Raw genomic sequence first — 22,543 nt, forward strand, 5'->3', positions numbered from 1 at the left:
CTGGAGTCTCTGTTGCTGGTCATGAGCCATGTGCTTGCTGACCTCTAAAGCATTAAATGCAAAAATTAGTCCCATGAATTGGGAGATGGGTATTGACATTACTATACACATTACTGTGTATAAAACATAAGGACCTACTGTATAGCACAGGGAACTCTACTCAATACTCTGTAATGTCCTACATGGGAAAAGAATCTAAAACAGACTGGATATATGTATATGTATAACTGATTCACTTTGCTACACAACTGAAACTAACACAACATTGTAAATCAACTAAACTCCAATTAATTTTTTTTTTTTAATTAGTCCCATGGAGTAGGTGTTAGCAAGCTTTCTCTGTAAAAGCCATATAGTAAATACTTTGTTTTGCTCACTGTATTAGTTTCTTAGGGCTGATGTAGCTACCACAGATTGGGTGTTTCAACAACAGAAATGTATTGTCTCACACAGTTCTGGAGACTAGAAGTTCAAGGTCAAGGCATTGGCGGGATTGGCTCCTTCTAAGGGCTGTGAGGGAAGGATCTGTTCCAGGCTTGTCTCCTGGGTTTGTAAATAGCTTCCTTCCACCTCTATCTCTTTATATGATCTTCCTTTTATGTGTGCCTGTGTCCAAATTCCTCATCTTATCAGTAGACCAGGCCTACTGGAGTAGGGCCTCCCCTAGTGACTTCATTTTAATTTGATTGCCACTGTAGAGAACTTGTCTCCAAAGATGATCACACTCTGATGTACTTCAGCACGTCCAGACTTCAGTATGTGGATTTGGAGGGGGACGTAGTTCAGCCCCTAACACTTGTCATACAGTCTGTGTTGCAACTTCTCACCTGCTATTGTAGCATAAAAGCAGCCACCAACAATACATAAATGAATTAGTAAATTTATTTATTGAATTCAGAGTTATTGAATTTCATGTAACTTTCACAAATAACAAAATACTCTTCTGATTTTTTCCCAACCATTTAAAAACACAAAAACTAGTCTTAGTTCACAGGCTATACAAAAACCAGGTAATAGACCAGGTTTAGTCTGAGGACCATAGTTTGCTGACGCTGGCCTTTTTTAACTTTATGCACAATTTCTGATTACATTCAGTGAAGCATACATCCAAATGAGTTTGGCTCAACAATGGATTTTGTAAAAGGTACAGTTACATTTGTATTCACATTTGTGTTTATATACAGAGGTGAATTCTAATGTTTTTTTAAAAAAGTATCAAATATCCCTGGAAATCTCCAAAATTGGCCTTCTGAGATGGAGCTCTCTGGCTTTTGATTGCTGCAGAACATGAAAGAAAAATGTCTTTGAGCATGTTTGTTTCATGAAATTGAATTCCTTTTTCAGGTTTTTGGTTTCTTCTAGGAAGGACTCCTCCTTTTTCCTATTTAAAGCAATTGCTTATAAATGATTTTCAGATGGGCAGCACTAGAGCTATGTTGGAAGACAAAGGAAAACTATTCAGGAAGGACTTCATGGATAAATGGAATGAAAAAAGAAAGATATGGGAGAGAGCTCTGGTCAGTACTTAGAATGCATGGGCAGCAAGTGTGGGCTATTTTAGTGCTTGTGCACACCCAGGAGTGCCCTTGTGTGTTCTGGTGTGAATGGGGCTCCCAGGAGTGCTTCACAAGAAGTGATTGCATTTCAGGTGCTTTCCCAGTGACCTTCAAACCACTTCCCACAGAAGCCCCAGATCCCTTAGGAAGCCAAGTCTATTGTTGCTTTTTGATCTTGGTTTGCTTTGTTACAAAGTTGCTTTGCTGAGTTACAACCTCAGGAATTACAGTGAGGATGGGCAGTGTGGTATTCCACAGAAGTGAAGACACCTTGGTAACTGATTAAGATTTTCCAGTTGTACATTTTGTACTGTCTTTAACCACATGGGCATTTCTCTACTAGTGAATCCAACTGCTGACCCGGACATATTAACATAGGGTATTTCATTTTGATATTGCTCAGAATTTGCAGTCCTGATGAATTCACCATGCATGTAATGAATAAGATTTACTAAAAAGTTTAAAAGCCGATGTAATTGATATTCTTTCTGTCAGTATTTGAAACTCTTGCAACTTAAAAAGCAGTCCTGTGTACGAGACAGCAAAAGAGACACTGATGTATAGAACAATCTTATGGACTCTGTGGGAGAGGGAGAGGGTGGGAAGACTTGGGAGAATGGCATTGAAACATGTAAAATATCATGTATGAAACGAGTTGCCAGTCCAGGTTCGATGCACGATACTGGATGCTTGGGGCTGGTGCACTGGGACGACCCAGAGGGATGGAATGGGGAGGGAGGAGGGAGGAGGGTTCAGGATGGGGAACACATGTAAACCTGTGGCGGATTCATTTTGATATTTGGCAAATCTAATACAGTTATGTAAAGTTTAAAAATAAAATAAAATTAAAAAAAAAAAAAAAAAGCAGTCCTTGGCCTAGCAGCATCAGCATCAGTATCACCTGGTTGCTTCTTGGATGCAAAATCTCAGGCCCGACCCCAGACCTGCCAAATCAGATTTTGCATTTTAACAAGCTCCCCGAGGGCATCTGTGTCCACATTCAAGACTTAGCATTTCAGCTTTGGCAGTCTTCAGGGTCCTTATCTCCTCCACTTCTGCTTGGCAGGATTGACTTTCCCTTCAGACCAGATAGAGCGTCCCTGGTAGCTCAGATGGTAAAGAATCTGCCTGCAAAGCAGGAGACATGGGCTTGATCCCTGGGTCTGGGTCAAGAAGATCCCCAGGATATGGGAATGGCTACCCACTTCTGTGCTCTTGCCTGGAGAATTCCATGGACAGAGGACCCTGACAGGCTACAGTCCATGGATTCAAAAAGAATCAAACATGACTGAGCAACTAACACTTTCACTTTCTTCCAGACAAGTCCCTCTAAAGCCCATCTGCTAGGAGGCATGTGTAGGGGTAACTGGCCTCTGCAACTATCTCCTCCTCCTAGAAAATTACCAAAAGTGCAGAAAATATCCTACAGTGTCCCAAGAGCTTTGAAGACCTGTTTCTGCTTCAAAGAACACTTAACAAAAAACGAAATAAGAAAATCAGTTTCACTTTGCATCTCCATAGAAACCCTATCTCAGTATCAACTCCACAACATTAGACTGTGTTTTCTTCACACAATTACATTAGTCAAACTGAGAGATTCAAAATAACCAGAATGAAGAAAGTTCTGATTCAGTTTTACCAAGATAGGAAACCTTGCTAAAGTTGTGGCAGACAGTCTAGCACTACTTCAGTTATCCAGTTCAGTTCAGTTTAGTCGCTCAGTCGTGTCCAACTCTTTGCGACCCCATGAATTGCAGCACGCCAGGCCTCCCTGTCCATCACCAACTCCCGGAGTTCACACAAACTCATGTCCATCAAGTCGGTGATGCCATCCAGCCATCTCATCCTCCGTCGTCCCCTTCTCCTCCTGCCCCCAATCCCTCCCAGCATCAGAGGCTTTTCCAATGAATCAACTCTTCACATGAGGTGGCCAAAGTATTGGAGTTTCAGCTTCAGCATCAGTCCTTCCAATGAACACCCAGGACTGATCTCCTTTAGAATGGACTGGTTGGATCTCCTTGCAGTCCAAGGGACTCTCAAGAGTCTTCTCCAACACCACAGTTCAAAAGCATCAATTCTTCGGCACTCAGCTTTCTTCACAGTCCAGCTCTCACATCCATACATGACTACTGGAAAAACCATAGCCTTGAATAGACAGACCTTTGTTGGCAAAGTAATACCTCTGCTTTTAAATATACCATCTAGGTTGGTCATAACTTTCCTTCCAAGAAGTAAGTGTCTTTTAATTTCATGGCTGCAATCACCATCTGCAGTGATTTTGGAGCCCCAAAAAATAAAGTCTGACACTGTTTCCAGTGTTTCCCCATCTATTTTCCATGAAGTAATGGGGCCAGATGCCATGATCTTCATTTTTTGAATGTTAAGCTTTAAGCCAGCTTTTTCACTCTCCTCTTTCACTTTCATCAAGAGGCTTTTTAGTTCCTCTTCACTTTCTGCCATAAGGGTGGTGTCATCTGCATATCTGAGGTTAGTGATATTTCTCCCGGCAATCTTGATTCCAGCTTGTGCTTCTTCCAGCCCAGCATTTCTCATGATGTACTCTGCATAGAAGTTAAATAAGCAGGGTGACAATATACAGCCTTGATGTACTCCTTTTCCTATTTGGAACCAGTCTGTTGTTCCATGTTCAGTTCTAACTTGCTTCCTGACCTGCATATAGGTTTCTCAAGAGGCAGGTCAGGTGGTTTGGTATTCCCATCTCTTTCAGAATCTTCCACAGTTTATTGTGATCCACACAGTCAAAGGCTTTGGTATAGTCAATAAAGCAGAAATAGATGTTTTTTGGAACTCTCTTGCTTTTTCCATGATCCAACGGATGTTGGCAATTTGATCTGTGGTTCCTCTGCCTTTTCTAAAACCAGCTTGAACATCTAGAAATTCATGGTTCACATACCGCTGAAGACTGGCTTGGAGAATTTTGAGCATTACTTTATTAGCGTGTGAGATGAGTGCAATTGTGCAGTAGTTTGAGCATTCTTTGGCATTGCCTTTCTTTGGGATTGGAATGAAACCGGACCTTTTCCAGTCCTGCGGCCACTGCTAAGTTTTCCAAATTTGCTGGCATATTGAGTGCAGCACTTTCACAGCATCATCTTTCAGGATTTGGGATAGCTCAACTGGAATTCCATCACCTCCACTAGCTTTGTTAGTAGTGATGCTTTCTAAGGCCCACTTGACTTCACATTCCAAGATATCTGGCTCTAGGTGAGAGATTACACCATCATGATTATCTGGGTCATGAAGCTCTTTTTTATACAGTTCTTCTGTGTATTCTTGCCACCTCTGCTTAATATCTTCTGTTTCTGTTAGGTCCATACCATTTCTGTCTTTTATCAAGCCCATCTTTGCATGAAATGTTCCCTTTGGTATGTCTAATTTTCTTGAAGAGATCTCTAGTCTTTCCCATTCTGTTGTTTTCCTCTATTTCTTTGCATTGATCACTGAGGAAGGCTTTCTTATCTCTCCTTGCTATTCTTTGGAACTCTGCATTCAGATGCTTATATCTTTCCTTTTCTCCTTTGCTTTTCACTTCTCTTCTTTTCTCAGCTGTTTGTAAGGCCTCCTCAGACAGCCATTTTGCTTTTTTGCATTTCTTTTCCATGGGGATGGTCTTGCTCCCTGTCTCCTGTACAATGGCACAAACCTCTGTCCATAGTTCATCAGGCACTCTGTCTATCAGATCTAGTCCCTTAAATCTATTTCTCACTTCCACTGTATAATCATAAGGAATTTGATTTAGGTCATACCTGAATGGTCTAGAGGTTTTCCCTACTTTCTTCAATTTAAATCTGAATTTGGCAATAAGGAGTTCATGATCTGAGCCACAGTCAGCTCCCGGTCTTGTTTTTGCTGACTGTATAGAGCTTCTCCATCTTTGGCTGCAAATAATATAATCAGTCTGATTTCAGTGTTGACCATCTGGTGATGTCCATGAATAGAGTCTTCTCTTGTGTTGTTGGAAGAGAGTGTTATGACCAGTGTGTTCTCTTGGCAAAACTCTATTCGCCTTTGCCCTGCTTCATTCCGTACTCCATGGCCAAATTTGCCTGTTACTCCAGGTGTTTCTTGACTTCCTACTTTTGCATTCAAGTGCCCTCTAATGAAAAGGTAAAAGGTCTTGTAGGTCTTCATAGAACCATTCAACTTCAGCTTCTTCAGCGTTACTTCAATTATTAATACCAGGTAATACCATAGTGTACTTCAAGTACCTAAGGGTGATATGGCAGCCCAGTCTCAAAGGCGAAGTCCATAGAACAACACATTCTTTTGTTAAAAGTGGAAGGCCCTGTCAGTCACTGCATGCATTAAATGCATATTCACCGTCCATAAATTCCACTCACAGTCTTTCTGTCTCGAGGAGGACATCCATTAATTCCACTCACACTCCCTTATGTCTCAAGGAGAGGTCACTCCTACCATCTTAGAGCCTGGAGTTGAGGTTTCCTCTGTAAGGCTCAGGCAGCCTCACAGCACACGTTCTCTTTCTTCTCTTGTTGCTTTTGCTCCTCACACTCTGTGTAGTGGTCCTTGTTAACTCACCGCTTTAGACGCAAATACGCCCTAAAGGAATGTGTTCCGAGTGCAGCCATGCCTGTTCCTTTGTTTTCAGCTTTGTCTTGTTTACCTGCCATCTAGCTGTGTTCATGCTGGCTGGATAGAGGAGCCACGGGTGAACACAAGCAAAAAGGAAGGGATTTCCTGGAGCCCAGAGCATGTCACTGATGCAGGGAGATTTTAGTTCTGACTGGAGCGGCCTTAGGTGTCTTTCATTCAAAGAGCTGAGTATACTTGTGATATTCTTCATCTTCTTTTATCTAAGCTTCTATCAAGAAAGATGATATGAACTTCATTTTATGGGCAAGGAAGCAGAAAGCAGTGGGGTTATTATGTGTCTACCAAAGGTTGGCCTGCTAGGGCTAGAATGCTAGTGTGCTCACTTCTGCCATGTTGTTATAGCAAGCCAGGCTTCCTGCTTCAAGAACAACAACAACAATAATAATACTCATTAGCATGTATCACATACCTGCCTGGATTAGGCTGGGTGAATGCTGCATGTTTTGTGTGTGTTATACCTAATTCTCACCACAGTCCAGTGGGATAGGTACTCATCCATTCTTGTGCAAATGAGAAAACTTTGGCCCTGAGAATTTGAATAACCTACTCTTTCTAAGTGGTATAGCTCTGCACTCATAAAATATATATTCACTGTCCATAAATTCCATCCACAGTCTTGATGTCTCTGGGAAGACTCTTAGAGTAAAGGGCTCACTTCTATCATTTGAGAGTCTGGTGTTGAAGATTTTGCTGCACTGTCTATAGAATGAGGTGGAGGGTGCTAACAGTATCCTAGGTCTCAAGTTATTTCTGTATGTAATTTTTTCACACAAAATGGTCATTAAACAATAAAAGATTATAAAGCACCTGAAGAGACAGAGCAATGTGCACCACAATTAATAGAAAATATAGACTAGAAAGACATGTGAAGGATACATTGAGGTCTAGCATAATTTAATTGGAGTCTCAAAAGGAAAGGAGAGATTGCAGTATAGGTAAAACTTGAAAACATCATAGCTGAGGATGTCCCAGAACCAATGGAGGAAAACAATCCACTGATTCTAGAAGCCCAAGCAGGATAAATAAAAATAAATTCACACCTGGACACATCAGACCAAAACTGTAGACAATCAAAGACAAAAAATTAAAATCTAAAAATCAAAGACAAAGTTGTTTGATTGACAGCTAATTTTTCACAACATTGAAAATCAGAAGGCGGAAATAAAATAAGTGACAGTCTAGAAACTATCTAAATTCAAAGCAAAATAAAGACATTTTTAGACAAATTAAAAACTGAGAGAATAGGCTACCAGCAGACCCACACAAAAAAGATTCTCAAAGATATTTTTCAGTGAGGAGGAAAATTATCCCACATAAAACTTAAGAGATGCATCAAAGAATAAAAAGCAAAGTTAATAAGACTGGTTTTTATGAACATTAGCTATGTAAAACATAAATAGTAATGTCATGATGCTGAAATTTTTATCATATTCATATTATAAAGAGCTAAAATATTATAAAGAACTAAAATAATATTATAAAGCCACAAGGCTTCCCTGGTGGCTCAGTGGTAAAGAATCCACCTACCAATCAGGAGATGCAGGTTCGATCCCTGGGTTGGGAAGATCCCTTGGAGAAGGAAATGGCTATCCACTCCAGTATTCTTGCCTGGGAAATCCCATTGACAGAGGAACCTGGTGAGCTACAGCCCAGGGCTGGCAGAGACTTGGATATGACTTAGTGTGCACACAAAATGTACAACCACAAGAGTTCTAAGAACCAGTGAGAGTAATGATAGTTAAGGTATACTAATATCCTTGCGTATCTTGGGAAAAAGTAAAAATATGGATCATTATTAAACTTTGATAGATCAAGAAATGCTTTTGTAATTTCTAGGTAACCATAACACACATACACAAATAGAAAGGATAGAATTTCTGGTCTAAGAGAGGAAAACAGAGAATAGCTTTAAAAATCAAGACAAGAAAGAAAAACAGAGCAAATAAAAAGCTTGTAAGATGGTAGATTTAAATACAAGTGTATTTGTCGTTGCATTAAATGTGGATGAGCTAAATGCTCCAGGGAAAAGACAAAGTCTGGATTTTTTAAAAAGGCAAAAGCTGTTTAAAAGAGACGTGTTAAACAAAAATACAGAAAATTTGGAAGTTCAAAAAAATGGAGAAAGCTATATACTAATAATAACAAAAAATCTGACTTTATTAGTTTCAGGTTAAAGTCAAAAGTATTGCTAAATATAAAGAGGAACTCTTCACAATGATCAAAGGTTTAATTCCCCCAGGAAGATCTAACAATTTTATATTTATAAGGCAAAAATTTGATAAAAGATGAGAAGAAATAGAGAAATGTAAAATAGCCTTGGAATATTTTAGTACCGCTGTCAGGAATTATTAGAGCAAGGTGATAGAAAAATTAGTAAGGCTATGGGATAGTTGAACGGCATAGTTAACATGCCTTATTTAATGACATGTATGGATGCTACACCAAACAACATCCACATGTAAATTCTTTTCATGCCACAGGGAACATGTATGAAAATTAACTATATACTAGGGAATGAAATGATACGGAGTATTATCACAAGGGCAGTTAATTTAGAAAATTATAACAAAGTGGATACAGAAAAGCATTTGACAGATGCTTTTTAAAGTCATCTATATTCATGATAAAAAATTCTGCACCTAGGAATCAAAAGGAAGTCCTTTAATCTCATAGAGTACTGCTAAAGAAAACTCTTGGACATAGGCTATAGGTGTTGACAGGATGTCATGCTAATTAGGGAAACAATTTGATGTGTTCATGTAGAACTCAAATCCTCGAGGGCCCCAGAAGTACAAGCATCAGGTATAACTTTTACGTACTTCCCTGTGATTGCTGTATTTCACAGTACTGTGAACAGAGAAACCTTTTACAGCAAGGCATGAAAACATTATTTTAAATACTCATAAAATGGAAACATTTTCCTCAGTAGAAGGGCAGTGTAGGGTAGTGAGATACAGCCCAACTTTGCAGTTAAAATCATGGCAGTGACTGGGTTCAGAGCTCAGCCCTGCCACCTACCAGCTGCATGTCTTTGAGCAAGTGATGTAATGCCTCTGAGCCTCAGTTTTCTCACCTTTAAAATGGGGCTAATACTACCTACCTCACATAATAGATATATCTATCATAGATTATATAAAGATATAACCATCTACTATAAAGATTAACTCAGTGCATGAATTTGGAATACTGCTTGGCATGCAATACATAGACAGTGTCAGCTATTAAAAACTGCTAAAGAAGAATAAAAACTTTAGCACCCAAGGCACAAACTATAGATGAAAGCAAGAGAAGGCATTTCATTTTCCCATGACTTTCGCAAGCCAGTAAATCAATTCCCTGTTTTCTTGTATAGCCGATTCTATTGCCTGTGACTTAAACCCAGCCAAGAAACAGAACATCTTCTGGCTTCCAAGACTGCTTAGACAAGAGCAGGGATTATGTGATGTTCATATGTGCAAGCTACGTGTTTAGCAGGGTGAGGCCTCCCGGCAGGCTTCAGTGATGGAGCCGCAGGTGCAGGCGGGGATGCTGCTGAGGGCCCGGCTGCATCTCATTTCATGCTTACAACAGTTCTGTGGAGCAGGAACTATTCTTAGCATCCCAATTTCAAAATTGATGCACAGAAAAAACAAAACCAAGGATACACAGAGACATTAAGCATCTTGTCTGTGAGTGCTGGAGGGGGATTTAAGGCCAAGCCTAATAGATCCAGGTGTGCAACCAACATACTATAAGTCCTCTCATTGTACTCAAGTCTTAACTTCTTGCCCCACTTCCTGAGTGGTCAAGCAGTATATCAACCTAAAACACTGTTCGGATGGTTCACCTTTCGCTCTGATTGGCTGCTTTTGCTTCACAAATCACCCTAACACTTGGTGGCACTCTACAACAATGATTTCAGCATGCTCATGGGGCCTGTAGGCTAGGAATTTGGGCATAACAGAGTTGGGTGGCTTGCCTCTGCACCCGAATGTCTTAGAATCTCCAGTAGGAAAACTAAAAAAAACTGGGATTGACTCAGATGGCTGGGAGCCGGAATCTTCTGGAGACCTCTTCACCATTTTGGCCTTGAGATAGTCATCTTCTGACACAGGAGGTTGCTGAGGGCAGTATGGGGAAGCTGCCAGGCATCTGTGACCAAGACTCACAAGTCATAGAACAGCACTCCTGCCAAACTCTATTGGCTGAACAAGCCTGCCAAGTTTCAAGAGAAGAGGAACTAGACCCCACCTCTTAGTGGGAAACTGTTAACATCATTTTTATCCTTTTAATTGGGGTCATAATATCAATATAATAAAGAGGGTCCCAGGCCTAAAAGCCAATAATGGTTCAGCAGCATAGAGTTCCTAAGACATATTCTCTTTCTCTATACCTTCTGGTTTGGAAAATGTTTTTGAAATAAGTGTTATAAGTGTTTATACAGCAAACAAAAAAACTATGTTTAATCACAAATGAGTGTGATTTCAATAGCTATGTGTGCACCAGAATCATTGTGGGAGCTTGTTAGAGCTACACATTCCCTGTCTGGTCCCTAGATCCACTGAAACGGCATCTCTATGATGGGAGCCCAGAGGAGCATCCCCAGGTGATTCCTATCTCATCCTCAGGTAGCCATCTGCTGACCAGTCTTTGGGAGACTGCTCTTGATGCTTTTAATCTGTCTCTAAGGAGCAAGGCATTCTGGGATCTACATGCAGAAACCCAAGCTGAATCACATTATTGTTCCAACCCTAGGAATCTAGTTGTCTTAAAATGGCTATGACTACTTATAACCTAGATCCTGGCTTCAAAAGAGGAGGTGAACGACTACAAAGAGAGTCCCTTGAGAACATGAACTGGAGAGTGGTGTGTGTGTGTGTGTGTTTTAAACCTCTGCCTTTAATCTTGGAGTTCAGTTCAGTTGCTCAGTCATGTCCAACTCTTTGCAAACCCATGAACTGCAGCATCCCAGGCCTCCCTGTCCATCACCAACTCCCAAAGTTCACCCAAACCCAAGTCCATTGAGTCGGTGATGCCATCCAACCATCTCATCCTCTGTCATCCCATTCTCCTCCTGCCCTCAATCTTTCCCAGCATCAGGGTCTTTTCAAATGAGTCAGTTCTTTGCATCAGGTGGCCAAAGTATTGGAGTTTCAGCCTTAGCATCACTCCTTCCAATGAACACCCAGGGCTGATCTTTAGGATGGACTGGTTGGATCTCCTTGCAGTCCAAGGGACTGTCAAGAGTCTTCTCCAACACCACAGTTCAAAACCATCAATTCTTCGGCGCTCAGTTTTCTTTATAGTCCAACTCTCACATCCATACATGACCACTGGAAAAACCATAGCCTTGACTAGACGGACCTTTGTTAACAAAGTAACATCTCTGCTTTTTAATATGCTGTCTAGGTTGGTCCTAACTTTCCTTCCAAGGAGTAAGCGTCTTTTAATTTCATGGCTGCAGTCACCATCTGCAGTGATTTTGGAGCCCAGAAAAATAAAGTCTGACACTATTTCCACTGTTTCCCCTGTTTCCCCATCTATTTGCCATGAAGTGATGGGACCGGATGCCATGATCTTGGAGTTACATTTTGCTAACAGTTTTGCAAGTGGGGAGGTGGGCAATCTAGTTTCCCTTTAAACCAGCAAGTGTATTCTCATCAGGAAAACCTTTGATGTCTATTGTGGAGTTACCCAGTAAAGAGAAACATGGAGACATGCTAGGGACATTGGAGGAGGTAGGCAGAAAGTGTGGCAATTTGAACCAGTCAGTCATTTCCCATCTTTTGCCATGTTTTGGGGACAGATAGAGGGATAGAAAGAAGAGAGGAAAGAGGGAAAGGGAGAGAATGACCAGGGGAGCAGTTCTATGACAGGGAAGCTGTGAACTCTTGCAGGTTGGTCTGTGTTTGCACAACAGGGCAATGAAAGGCCCCAAGATTCTTCTCTGCGCCTTTCAACCATGCCCCCGAATGCTGGCCAGCACGTGTGTGTGTATTCACTCCTTCTCCAGCCTAACATGATACTTCTGAGTGTGGACCCAAAGGCAGCTCCAGTTTGAATAAGTAGGTAAAATGGCTTCAGGACTCATCTGCTTGATTTTGGATTTGCGACCTAAGTGCTGCCGTTCACCTCCTAAAGCCCCAAGTCAGGCGTAAAGGTGGGGGAGGGGTGGAAGGGGCCGAGCAGGCCTGGGCAGTGTGGTTTCTGTCAGGCTCATCACTGCACTCCCAGGACGCTAGTTTAGTTTTTGCTTTGACTGAACTTCTTTGGGAGTCTCTCGTCGCTCATCTCCTGAGATGGTTTTCTCCCCCTCAGAAGAGAGCTTTTATGGAGGCCTGTTTTCTTATATTTGCAAGATATATGGGCACCCTCAGGGAGGGAGCTTGCGCTTGGAATTCAGATTTATCTATAGTCATTTTTCATATTCTGTATTTTGGTTAATTTTAGGTCCATTTTGGATCAAGACACATAGATTTATTATATGAAACGGGGATTAAATTTAGGAGCATGGTTGTATGCATTGTATTAATAATAAAAGAGCAAAATGTTTGCAGTGTTTAGCATTTTCAGTTAACTTTTATTAGCAAAAGAAATTATTTGATATTTGCTTTCAGTAACAGTTTCTCTTCTAGATGCTTCTCAAATGGATTTGAAATAACCAGTCATCTTTGTTAGTTAAAATATGGGCTCCTGGAAACAGGGCGGCATCTAGCCTCTAGGGCTCCTTTTTGTGAATTAGAAAAAGCCCCCTCAGGAGGAATGCACAGGATAGTGAGGCTGGGAAAGAGCATCTTTGTGAAAAGACAAAGGCAGCCTGTCCTCTGATACAGATCCTTGTGAGGACGCCTGCCTTGCTGAGAGGAGCTGGCATACACTTCCACCCTCACTTACCTCTTTGGGCCAGGCCCTTATAAAGTGGCCCTGACTGTTAGTTACAGATCCCAGGACATGGCTCTCTCTGGTACATTATGTGAGTGTTTGGGATTTGAGGGTCAATGTAATCAAAAACTTTCTCCCTACTGTAGAGCACAAGGAACTATACTCAATATTTTGTAATAACCTGTAAGGGAAAAGAATCTGAAAAAGAACAGATATATACATATATATATATAAGTGAATCACTTTGCTGTACACCTGAAACTAACACAATATTATAAATCAATTATACTTCAACCTTTAAAAAGTTCAGGAAAAAAAACAAAAAACCCTTTCTACAACACTGAGATGTATTGGAAAGAAAGCCAGAGGATGCCTCCAAGTTTATAATCTCAGAATCTCAGCAGGTTGCTCCTAGGATGCAGGAAATGTCACATTCCTGTATTGTATGGGTCTCTAACTCCCATCTGAATTGGCAAGAAGCACAGCAGCGGCCATCTGGGGCTCCTTCCCTTTTCCAGATCATATGAAACAGCTCAGAGGAGATGGAGCAGGGAGGTGGTGCACGCCATCCTGGGGAAGAGTGCAGGCCTCTGTGGTTGTCTTCCCCTCTGCGTGTTGTCTGTCCTCTGCCTGGGGCACTGCTCTGGGCGGGGGTGCAGGTCTTCTTCCTAATAGTCCTCTCCACTGCCCGCAGGCCATCCTTTCTCAGTGTGTCCCTCCCTCCTTGGTGGTGCTGCGTCTGAGGGGGCTGGGGCGCCCACCAATTCCAGAACTCAGAGATCTTTTCCCTTTACTGCTTTCTTGGATTGGATAGCTTTCCTTTTCTTTGAACTCTGGATTGTGAAGGTTTCACCCAGCTCTAGCTCCACGTTTACACTTAGTGCTGGTTGGAACCATCCAAATGCCTGTTAACCCTTTATAGGCAGAGCAGTTCCTGGCCTCTGTTTGGCCTTAGGAGCGGGCAGGTGGGGGGCTGGATGGACAGTTTCATCTCTACCTGGTGAATCTTCCTGATGAAGAGGGTGCAAAGCCCAAGGTAGTTTCTCGGTAGATCACCCACTGCATTAAGCACTCAAAACAATATTCCAAACCCACCATTTTTGTTTAGCATCTCTCATAGGCAAGACACATAGTATTTGGAAGAAAACAGACACATTTAAGAAAAAGTTTGCCTTTTGTAGCTTAGACTTTGGTCAGAGAATGGAGAGATCTTGCCTGGGAATATCAGACAGACTTCGTGAAAAAGGCCTTGAGGGATGGGTGAGATTTCAGCATCAGTCCAAAATGAGAGAACAATACACGTGAAAGTGGAGAAGAGCATGTGGGCTGCCTCGGGCTGAGAAATCAGAGTTCAAGGGGTACAGTGCAGTGAGACAAGGGGCAGGAGGAAGACCGGGGAGGTATTGTGAAAAGGAAGGGTGTATTCATTTCTTCTGGCTGTTGTGTAACAAACTACCACGAACTGGGTTACTTAAAACAATAGATATGTATTCCCTCAGAGTTCAAGAGGACAGAATTCTGAGCTCATGGTGTCAGTAGGTACACACTCCCTTTGGAGGCTCTGGGAGAGGATCCTTTCCTTGATCTTCCATCTTCTGGTGGCTGCAGGCATTCTTTGGCTTGTGACCACATCCCTACATCATCTCATCTCTTTCTCCTCTGTGTGCATGTGATCTCCCTCTGACTCTCTCCTATAAGGACTCTTGCCATTGCATTTAGGGCCCAGCTGAAAAATCCAGGATAATCTTCTCATCTCAAAATCTTTCACTTAATCACATCTGTTTTCCAAGCAAGCTCACATTCACAGATTGCATGGAATAGGACATTATATCTTCAGGGGTTAAGAGGTACTGTTCTGCTTGAGATGAGGGTGAGGTTAGCACAGTGCATAATTTAAGGGAGTGCCAAAAAATTCAGTACTTGAGATAAATATTGTAATGCAATATTTTTTTAAATGCAAAAAAAAAATCCATGATAAACAAAGTATCCAAATTTTAACTAAAGACAGACTCCAGTTCCCTCTTTAGGCTTATTAACTCAAGATAACAGCAAAATCCACTCAACCACCCAAGGTAGAGGAAGAACACTAGAACTGTGGTTTGAGCATGGTCGAATGGATGCCTTGCTGACACAGTTGGCTGCAGAATGAGCACTCACTGTTTCCTACTCGAGTGTAGAAAAACTATGTCAAGCACTCCAAGAGACACTGGAAACAGGGAAAAAAAAAAAAAAAAAAAAAAAAAGGAGAGAGAGAGAGATTTTATTTCTAATGGATTGTAGTCTCTGTTAGTTTATTTCCTTTATTCATGAAGAGTCATCTTGGAACTTCTAGTACATTCACAAAATGGGAAATGCTCTTCTCCCCACTGTCCACTGCCCACCTGTTCTCCCCACTGTCTACATGGCCCCTTGTCTGACATGGGACTTGTCTGGTACAGTGGGCTGATGATCCTACTATTTCTCCCATCTCTCCCCTTAGGCTCATCTTGTCCACTCTAGTTTTCCTTGTCATGCACAGGTCTCACGTTCAAAATTGGGTCATAGAAAGAGCAGTAGAGGAGGAACCACTGTTACTTATCCCAGCTTAGCCACCAGACAGACATGTAACCCTGGGCCAGTCATATCTTCTCTATGAACTCCATTTCTGCATCTGTGACATGAATGAGTCAAAATAGACCATCCCGTGCTCCTTTCTGCTTCTCAAGTGCTGTGTCCAGCAGCTCCTCAGAAATCTCATATCAACAGGCTTCTAATTTTTCATCCCTCTTCTCACTCCCCAATCTGAGAGCCTTTCCAGTTGCCTCAGGAAGATTCAGTTCAGTTCAGTCGCTCAGTCATGCCGGACTCTTTGCTACCCTGTGAACCACAGCACACCAGGCCTCCCTGTCTATCACCAACTCCTGGAATCCACCCAAACCCATGTCCGAGTCGGTGATGCCATCCAACCATCTCATCTTCTGTCGTCCCCTTCTCCTCCTGCCCTCAATCTTTCCCAGCATCAGGGTCTTTTCAAATGAGTCAGCTCTTCGCCTCAGGTGGCCAAAGTATTGGAGTTTCAGCTTCAACATCAGTCCTACCAATGAATACCCAGGACTGATCTCCTTTAGGATGGACTGGTTGGATCTCCTTGCAGTCCAAGGGACTCTCAAGAGTCTTCTCCAACACCACAGTTCAAAACCATCAATTCTTCGGCACTCAGCTTTCTTTATAGTCCAACTCTCACATCCATACATGACCACTGGAAAAACCATAGCCTTGACTAGATGGACCTTTGTTGGCAAAGTAATGTCTCTGCTTTTGAATATGCTATCTAGGTTGGTCATAACTTTCCTTCCAAGGAGTAAGCGTCTCTTAATTTCATGGCTGCAATCACCATCTGCAGTGATTTTGGAGCCTAGAAAAATAAAGTCTGACACTGTTTCCACTGTTTCCCCATCTATTTTCCATGAAGTGATGGGACTAGATGCCATGATCTTAGTTTTAGCCCTATCTCTCTTCCACGATGAATGGTTGATGATATGAGAGCAGTATGTGAAATTCACATATATTAAAGATGTAATTTCTAAAGAAAAACGTGATAGTGAAAATTCTGACCCTCCTGCTCACCCAGAATGCCCTTCTTGAATAGCCACAGAAGTCTATCAGCCTCATCATTTTCTTTTCATCAAACTGATATAGCATCCTTTCTGCCACCAACATTTATTCAGTGCCTCCTAAATAGCAGCACTTTTCTAGCCCTAAATAAGACCAAGTTCCTACCCTCTTGGTGTGACCCTTCATTCTAGACCATGCATTCTGTGTGCACACACAAATACACAATTCTCTCTCTCTCTCTCTCACACACACACACACACACACATACACACTCAAGCAAGAAAAAACACACATTAATTTATGATCCTTAATCATGACTTGAAGCTCCCATTTTACAGGGCTGGCAAAAAAATTCACACTTGGGCATATTTAGGGATCTCAGAATTCCCTAGGTTCCTCCAAAATATGTGGAAGGATCCAAGTAATGTTCACTCCAAGGTGATCATCACTTCCCAAACCCTCACAGTTCTTGAGGGGCACATGGTTCCACAGTTTCTGTGTCAGGTTGGCCTGGGGCTCAGAGTGGGAATTCTCATGTTTAAGGTCTTTCTCGTAGGGGGTTTTCAAAAATGTGTTTCCTTCCTTTCAGTTTTCGTAATTACCATGGAAGCCTTCTTCTATGACATGGTCAGGACAAGGGACAAGTGCTTGATTCATTACAACAAAAAGAGAGTTAAGAGGTAATTAAATGCATTTGTATCTTGGCCATTGTATTTTTAGCACAAAACAAATTACTTTTACAAACTGATGTAGCATTCTTTTATTCTATCAATATTTATTCAGCACCTCCTAAGTAGCAGGCACTTTTCTAGCCTTAAATTAGACAAAGTTCCTGCTTTCTTGGTGTGACTGCTTATATATATATGCTAGAATTTGGTCCAAGACCTTTTCTTTGAATAGGGGTGTACTGTTTGGTGTTATAATTATCTTTCTTCAAAAGATTCCCACTCATAATTCATCATCTGTAATGTTCACCTTTAAATTCTTTATTGTCAGTGAGAACTTAAAGCCACTTATGAGGCAATCTGAAAAAAGAATTTTCTATACCTTAAAAAATTCTCCCCAATATTTTATAGCATCTCAAAGTTACATCTCAAATGTAACTTGACAGGCATAACTAATCACCATTATCTAATTCTTCCCAAAGCACTCAACTTAATTTTCATATAAAGAACTCTTCCTATTTATTCTCACATTTCACTGGTTTACATATAATTTAATAAATTCAAAGTTTCAATAACAAGTACAACAGGCATTAACATGTTTAGGAACAAATGTAACTGACTCCTAATAAGCACATAGCTCAGCTGCTGAGGCAGAAGCAGGTGACTATGTTAGAGAACAGTGGCATCAGTTAGGATGTTTTACAGAAGAAATGGGGAGGATAGGTTCATCTGTAGAGTTCAGCGGAGATTTGTTAAGAGAATACCTGCAGTGTTTACAGTACTGATTTACAACTGAGTTGCCCTCACCTCTTGCCAATAGGTACCACCATGTAAAGGTATGGCATAGAAAATCCTTAATCTTGAAACTTACAATGATGTCAAACAAACTACATCAGTGCTCTCCATGGAAAAAATAGTATTCCTTGATAAACTCACTTGATAAATAAAAGAGTAATCCCTTGATAAATAAAATTTGCCATAAAAATGAATTCAATAAAAACATACAGCAAATATTGCCTTCTATCTCACTAACTCTTGCCTGAGGCATGTTCTGTCTTGATAAATGTGTTAAAAATTGGCAGCAAGTAGAAAGTTTCTCTTTGATGAAATTAGGAAGATTAAAGAAGAATGGAAAACAGTGACTTTTCAGTGTTCAAGTACCATGTCCAATGCACCATGGAAAATAATCCCCTGCATCCCCTAAAACCATCTTGAACAGTGTGCACTCCTCACTTGGGAAAATACTGCCTGCATCCCATGAAATGACGAGCAGCTGAAGGGCAAGACACAGTTCATCCTCCCCTTCATGTCCTTTGCTTTTCCAAGAATCTATCCCCTAGGCCCTCAAAGCTCCCTGCCTCCTCCTAAGGGACACCAACGTGCCCCGTGAGCCGCCGTGTTACAAGATGGGAGGAGACAAGCCATTATTTTCTGCTGCACAAGCTGAAGGGTTGGCCTTTCTCTGAAACATCAAGGTTCTTCAGGCCCATGGACTTAGGATAGAGAATGCATGTTTTTCCTCAAGTTCATGTAGAGGGGCAGGGTGTGTGTTGTGGGGTGTACATGTGGAGGAGGGCGCTGTCACAGAGGGAAAACTGGGGGGTTTTCTGAACTTCCTTGAATGACAGCGCTATGATCCTAGAACACTCCAATGTACCAGTAGTTGGACTGTGCAAGTTCCTGTCTTAGAGCAGTGTTTGGGGAGCTAGATAAGACTTTGGAGATCATCTTGTCCCTCTCCTCCCCGCCACCCTGCCCACCCCGGCCTCCTCTTACAGAAGAGGAAACCAAGGACCAGAGAAAGTGTGCCCTGTTCATGACGACTGCCTGTGCATCGCAAATTGGAACTGAATCCAGATGCTTGGAGTAGAAACCCATCCCTGCGGCCCTCCTGGGACTGACATGAGTTGTTCACAGACTTTCTTCCTTCTTTTTCAGGCAGTGTTGAGCCCTCTCATAGCCATTGCGCTGAAAATATCCCAGATTCATGAGAGAACCGGCCGGAGGGGCCCCACCGTCATCACCTGAATGGAGGAAAGATCACTCACCAGGGCCAAAGAGTGCGCTCAGCGGGGGACACTTCACTCATGCCTTCTTGCTACCTGTTTGTGCCTCTTATGACTTTGAAAAAAAAAAATGATTTGCTGGTTGTGAGGGGGTGGGTGGGTGTAGGTGGGGGGAAAAAAATCTGTTTTGTTTGGGTTTTAGTCAGTTTCTGCAATGCAACAGGGTCTTCGGTTGTCTGTGAAAGCCACACTGCCTTTCGATACCTGTGCTTTGTCACAAGAGGGAATCTGCCCTTTTGAGAGAGAATCAGTGGGCCAGGAGCAGTCAGGGTATCTGTGCATCATTGGTGCCAGGTGAAAGAAGGTTCTGGAATAGCAGAGAGGGCAAAGCCAGAAGTCAGCTGACCCTAAGCCCAGGTCCCCTCAGGCAGACCTAAGAAGACTCTCCTCCTTTTCATCCCAGGTTAGGTCTCCCTTGGGCAAAAGTTGTACAACTCCTAGTAGCCCACCTCATGCCCACCAACCACTTTATGGCCACTCACTCTCCTTCCCATCTCCAAAGTGCCTGTGCCACCCTCTTCACATCTTCTAGAGCTTTCCACAAACCACAATGGCACACTTTCAACAAAACATATCAAAGGGTGTTTTTTCTCTCTTATTTTGTAAATAGTATTAGCTATTAAGCTGGCTGCATTCCTTCAAATCCAGCCATTCATTATGCAGGCGGGAGGTAGTTTCCTGGCAGGATTCTGAGAATGAATGCTGAACATTTTCAGGCCCTTTCTTGATTATATCACATGGGTTGATACATGGGTCGATCTGATTCCCATTGAGACGGCAAAATACCACCACATCGGCTCTCTCTCTGACTTCCACTCACTGTTGTCTTATCTCCCAGGAAGGGTCTGCACTTGTTTGGACACTGTTCAGGTCTTACTTATCGTGGCTGTCAAAGGAGACAGTGACATGCTCCACAAGTAGGAGATGAAGCGGATGCTGGAAGAGCACCTGACTGGTGGCACCGGGTGATGGCCCTAATGAGATGGAGGGGAGAGTGGGGTCCCCTGCTGGAGAGCAGAGGGTCACAACTGGCTTTCTTGGCCCAGAGAAAGGATATTGCAGCCCTGGCAGCCTCCATCAGCCCTCTCAGCCAGAAGCCCGGGTTCACGGGACCTGTTTGCGCACGTTTTGCTTCCTTGGGAGCGGCAGTCACTTGCCGTGTGACTGGTGAGATAGGTGATGCGCTTTGACTGTTCAGCAGTGTGTTATTGCTGTAGTCAAGATTAGGGCAAGCAGGGAAACATCCCCAGCAAGGTATTTGTTTCCATTTTCTATCTATGCTTCTGTCAGATACTTGCTAGGACCTTTATTAGCCAATAAAAAAAATTTCTGATTTCAGCCTTATGCAAGAATTGTGGATTTTTGCTTGTTTTGTCATTTGAGAAACTCCAGTAGTGGTCACTCTTCCAATAGGTTTGCCTTTTGGAACGCTTGCAGGGCTGGTTTTCCTTATGACGACCTTGGAAATTTAGTAAAATAGAACAGAGAAGGCACAATGCTCAAAACTGCCTTTAGGCATCAGAAGCATGGTATCTAACCTTTCATCACAAGTATCTTCATTTCAAAATAGTAGGAGAGTGGCTTTGAGCTGAGAGTCTGAGGAACTAGTTATAAAATTCATCAACAATGGAATACAACTTGTCCTGTTGCTTTGGTTCTCAACGTGTTTAAAGTGGAGGTCCATGACGGTCAGCACAACAAGGCACACTCTTAGGCTTAACAACGCCTATGTTTTTCTTCAATATTTTTTTCTCAAGTTTTTGAACTTTTCATCATCTCTAACTTTGAAGTCCCCAGGTAAATCAATCCTCAATTTAAAATTCTGTTTCTTTATTTCAGTGTGGAGTCATATGTGTCCAACAGCCCAAATATGCATTCATTCATTCAGCAAGCACTCCTTGAATAACTGCTCTATGTGGCGTCCTGGGTTTCTTGGTGCAGCACATGGATGCATAAGATGCTATTCCTACTCCTGTGAGTTTGTAGTTTGGAAACAGGAGGCTGTGGTAAACATGCGTAAAGAATCAGGTAGACATGAACTTTACAGCAGCAGCACAAGCAACCTGCTGGAGAGTACACAGAAAGATTGACTCCGAGATGGAAGGTACTAGGCAACTAAGGTGTTTCCCAAGGAGTGGAGATTCCTGAGCCTGATAATCGCTTACAGAATTTCACCAGGGGTGAATGCAGCAACAAGGCTGGAAATTGAGAGGTAGAATGACTGGAGAGGAGTCTTGCTTTGGGTCTAGTGAGAGGTTGGCTTGGATGAATGGGATTGAAGCAGACACAGCGTTATGTATATCAGACCGAGCAAATGCTTGGGTCCAGCTTCGGAAAGCAGCAGCTGCACAGCCACCTATTTTTATGAGCTTTTTCTCAGCAAGGCTGCCAAAGGGAAGGTCCTGTAGTGGCTCAGGACCCAGCCTGCCTCTGGATCCTGCTCAAATTCACATTGCCAAAGTATGATTTCTGCTCTACATAGAATCCAAGCTTCTCTTGCTGAGCTGTACGTGGATGTCCTCTTGCTTTAGCCTCAGGAGAGGTGAAAGATAGGAAGTCACCCTTCTGCACATGATGTTCCTCGTGTCTTAAAGATGGAGCTGCAACTGCCAGTCTCACTTAAAAGTAAATGATTAGAGAGGTCCAAGAATGTTGTGGGGACTGCAGGAGATGATCCTAGAAGGGACAATGAGTAGAGCGTGGCAACTGTCTGGACCACCCTTGTGATCAGCTAGTATTGAGAGATTCACTCACTACACCATATGCAACAGTGTATATAATGCAGTGATTCTCAAATAGGGCAGTGCCACTACCCACCCAGGGGGTGTTTGGAGATGTGTGTGTATATGTGTCAGGGAGGTATTTACTGGGAGGGGAACAAGGACGTGAAATATCCTGCTTAGTGTCAGCCAGCCCCCTAGATCAAAAAAGTTGTTTTGCCTCATCTGTGATTCTTGAGTTTATTGACTGACCTTGGAAATGGATAGACAGTCATTATTAAAATAAGATCCCTTATCAATTTTACTGATCTGAGATGCAGCCCACATCTACCATATTCACGGGATGAATAGTGTTGAATAACATTGCAGGCTGAAGGCTGCAATGTGTGACCTGAAGGCTTTCCGCATAGGAAGCCTCAGATTGATGACCAGTCCCACAGCGGCAT

At 42.3% G+C, this 22,543-nt stretch overlaps 1 protein-coding gene across 1 annotated transcript in view; it reads left to right on the plus strand.

The window, feature by feature from the left end:
- The window catches only part of PGM5 (phosphoglucomutase 5), a 191,525-nt gene extending 170,810 nt beyond the window's left edge, over nt 1-20,715 (plus strand). Inside the window, exon 11 of the mRNA XM_044939932.1 lies at nt 19,250-20,715. Coding sequence (XP_044795867.1) covers nt 19,250-19,339 — 90 coding nt within the window. The 3' untranslated portion in view covers nt 19,340-20,715. The remainder of the gene's footprint in view (nt 1-19,249) is intronic.
- The last annotated feature ends 1,828 nt before the right edge of the window (nt 20,716-22,543 follow it).

The sequence above is a fragment of the Bubalus bubalis genome, chromosome 3 (assembly GCF_019923935.1).
Source record: "Bubalus bubalis isolate 160015118507 breed Murrah chromosome 3, NDDB_SH_1, whole genome shotgun sequence".
Lineage (NCBI taxonomy): Eukaryota > Metazoa > Chordata > Mammalia > Artiodactyla > Bovidae > Bubalus > Bubalus bubalis.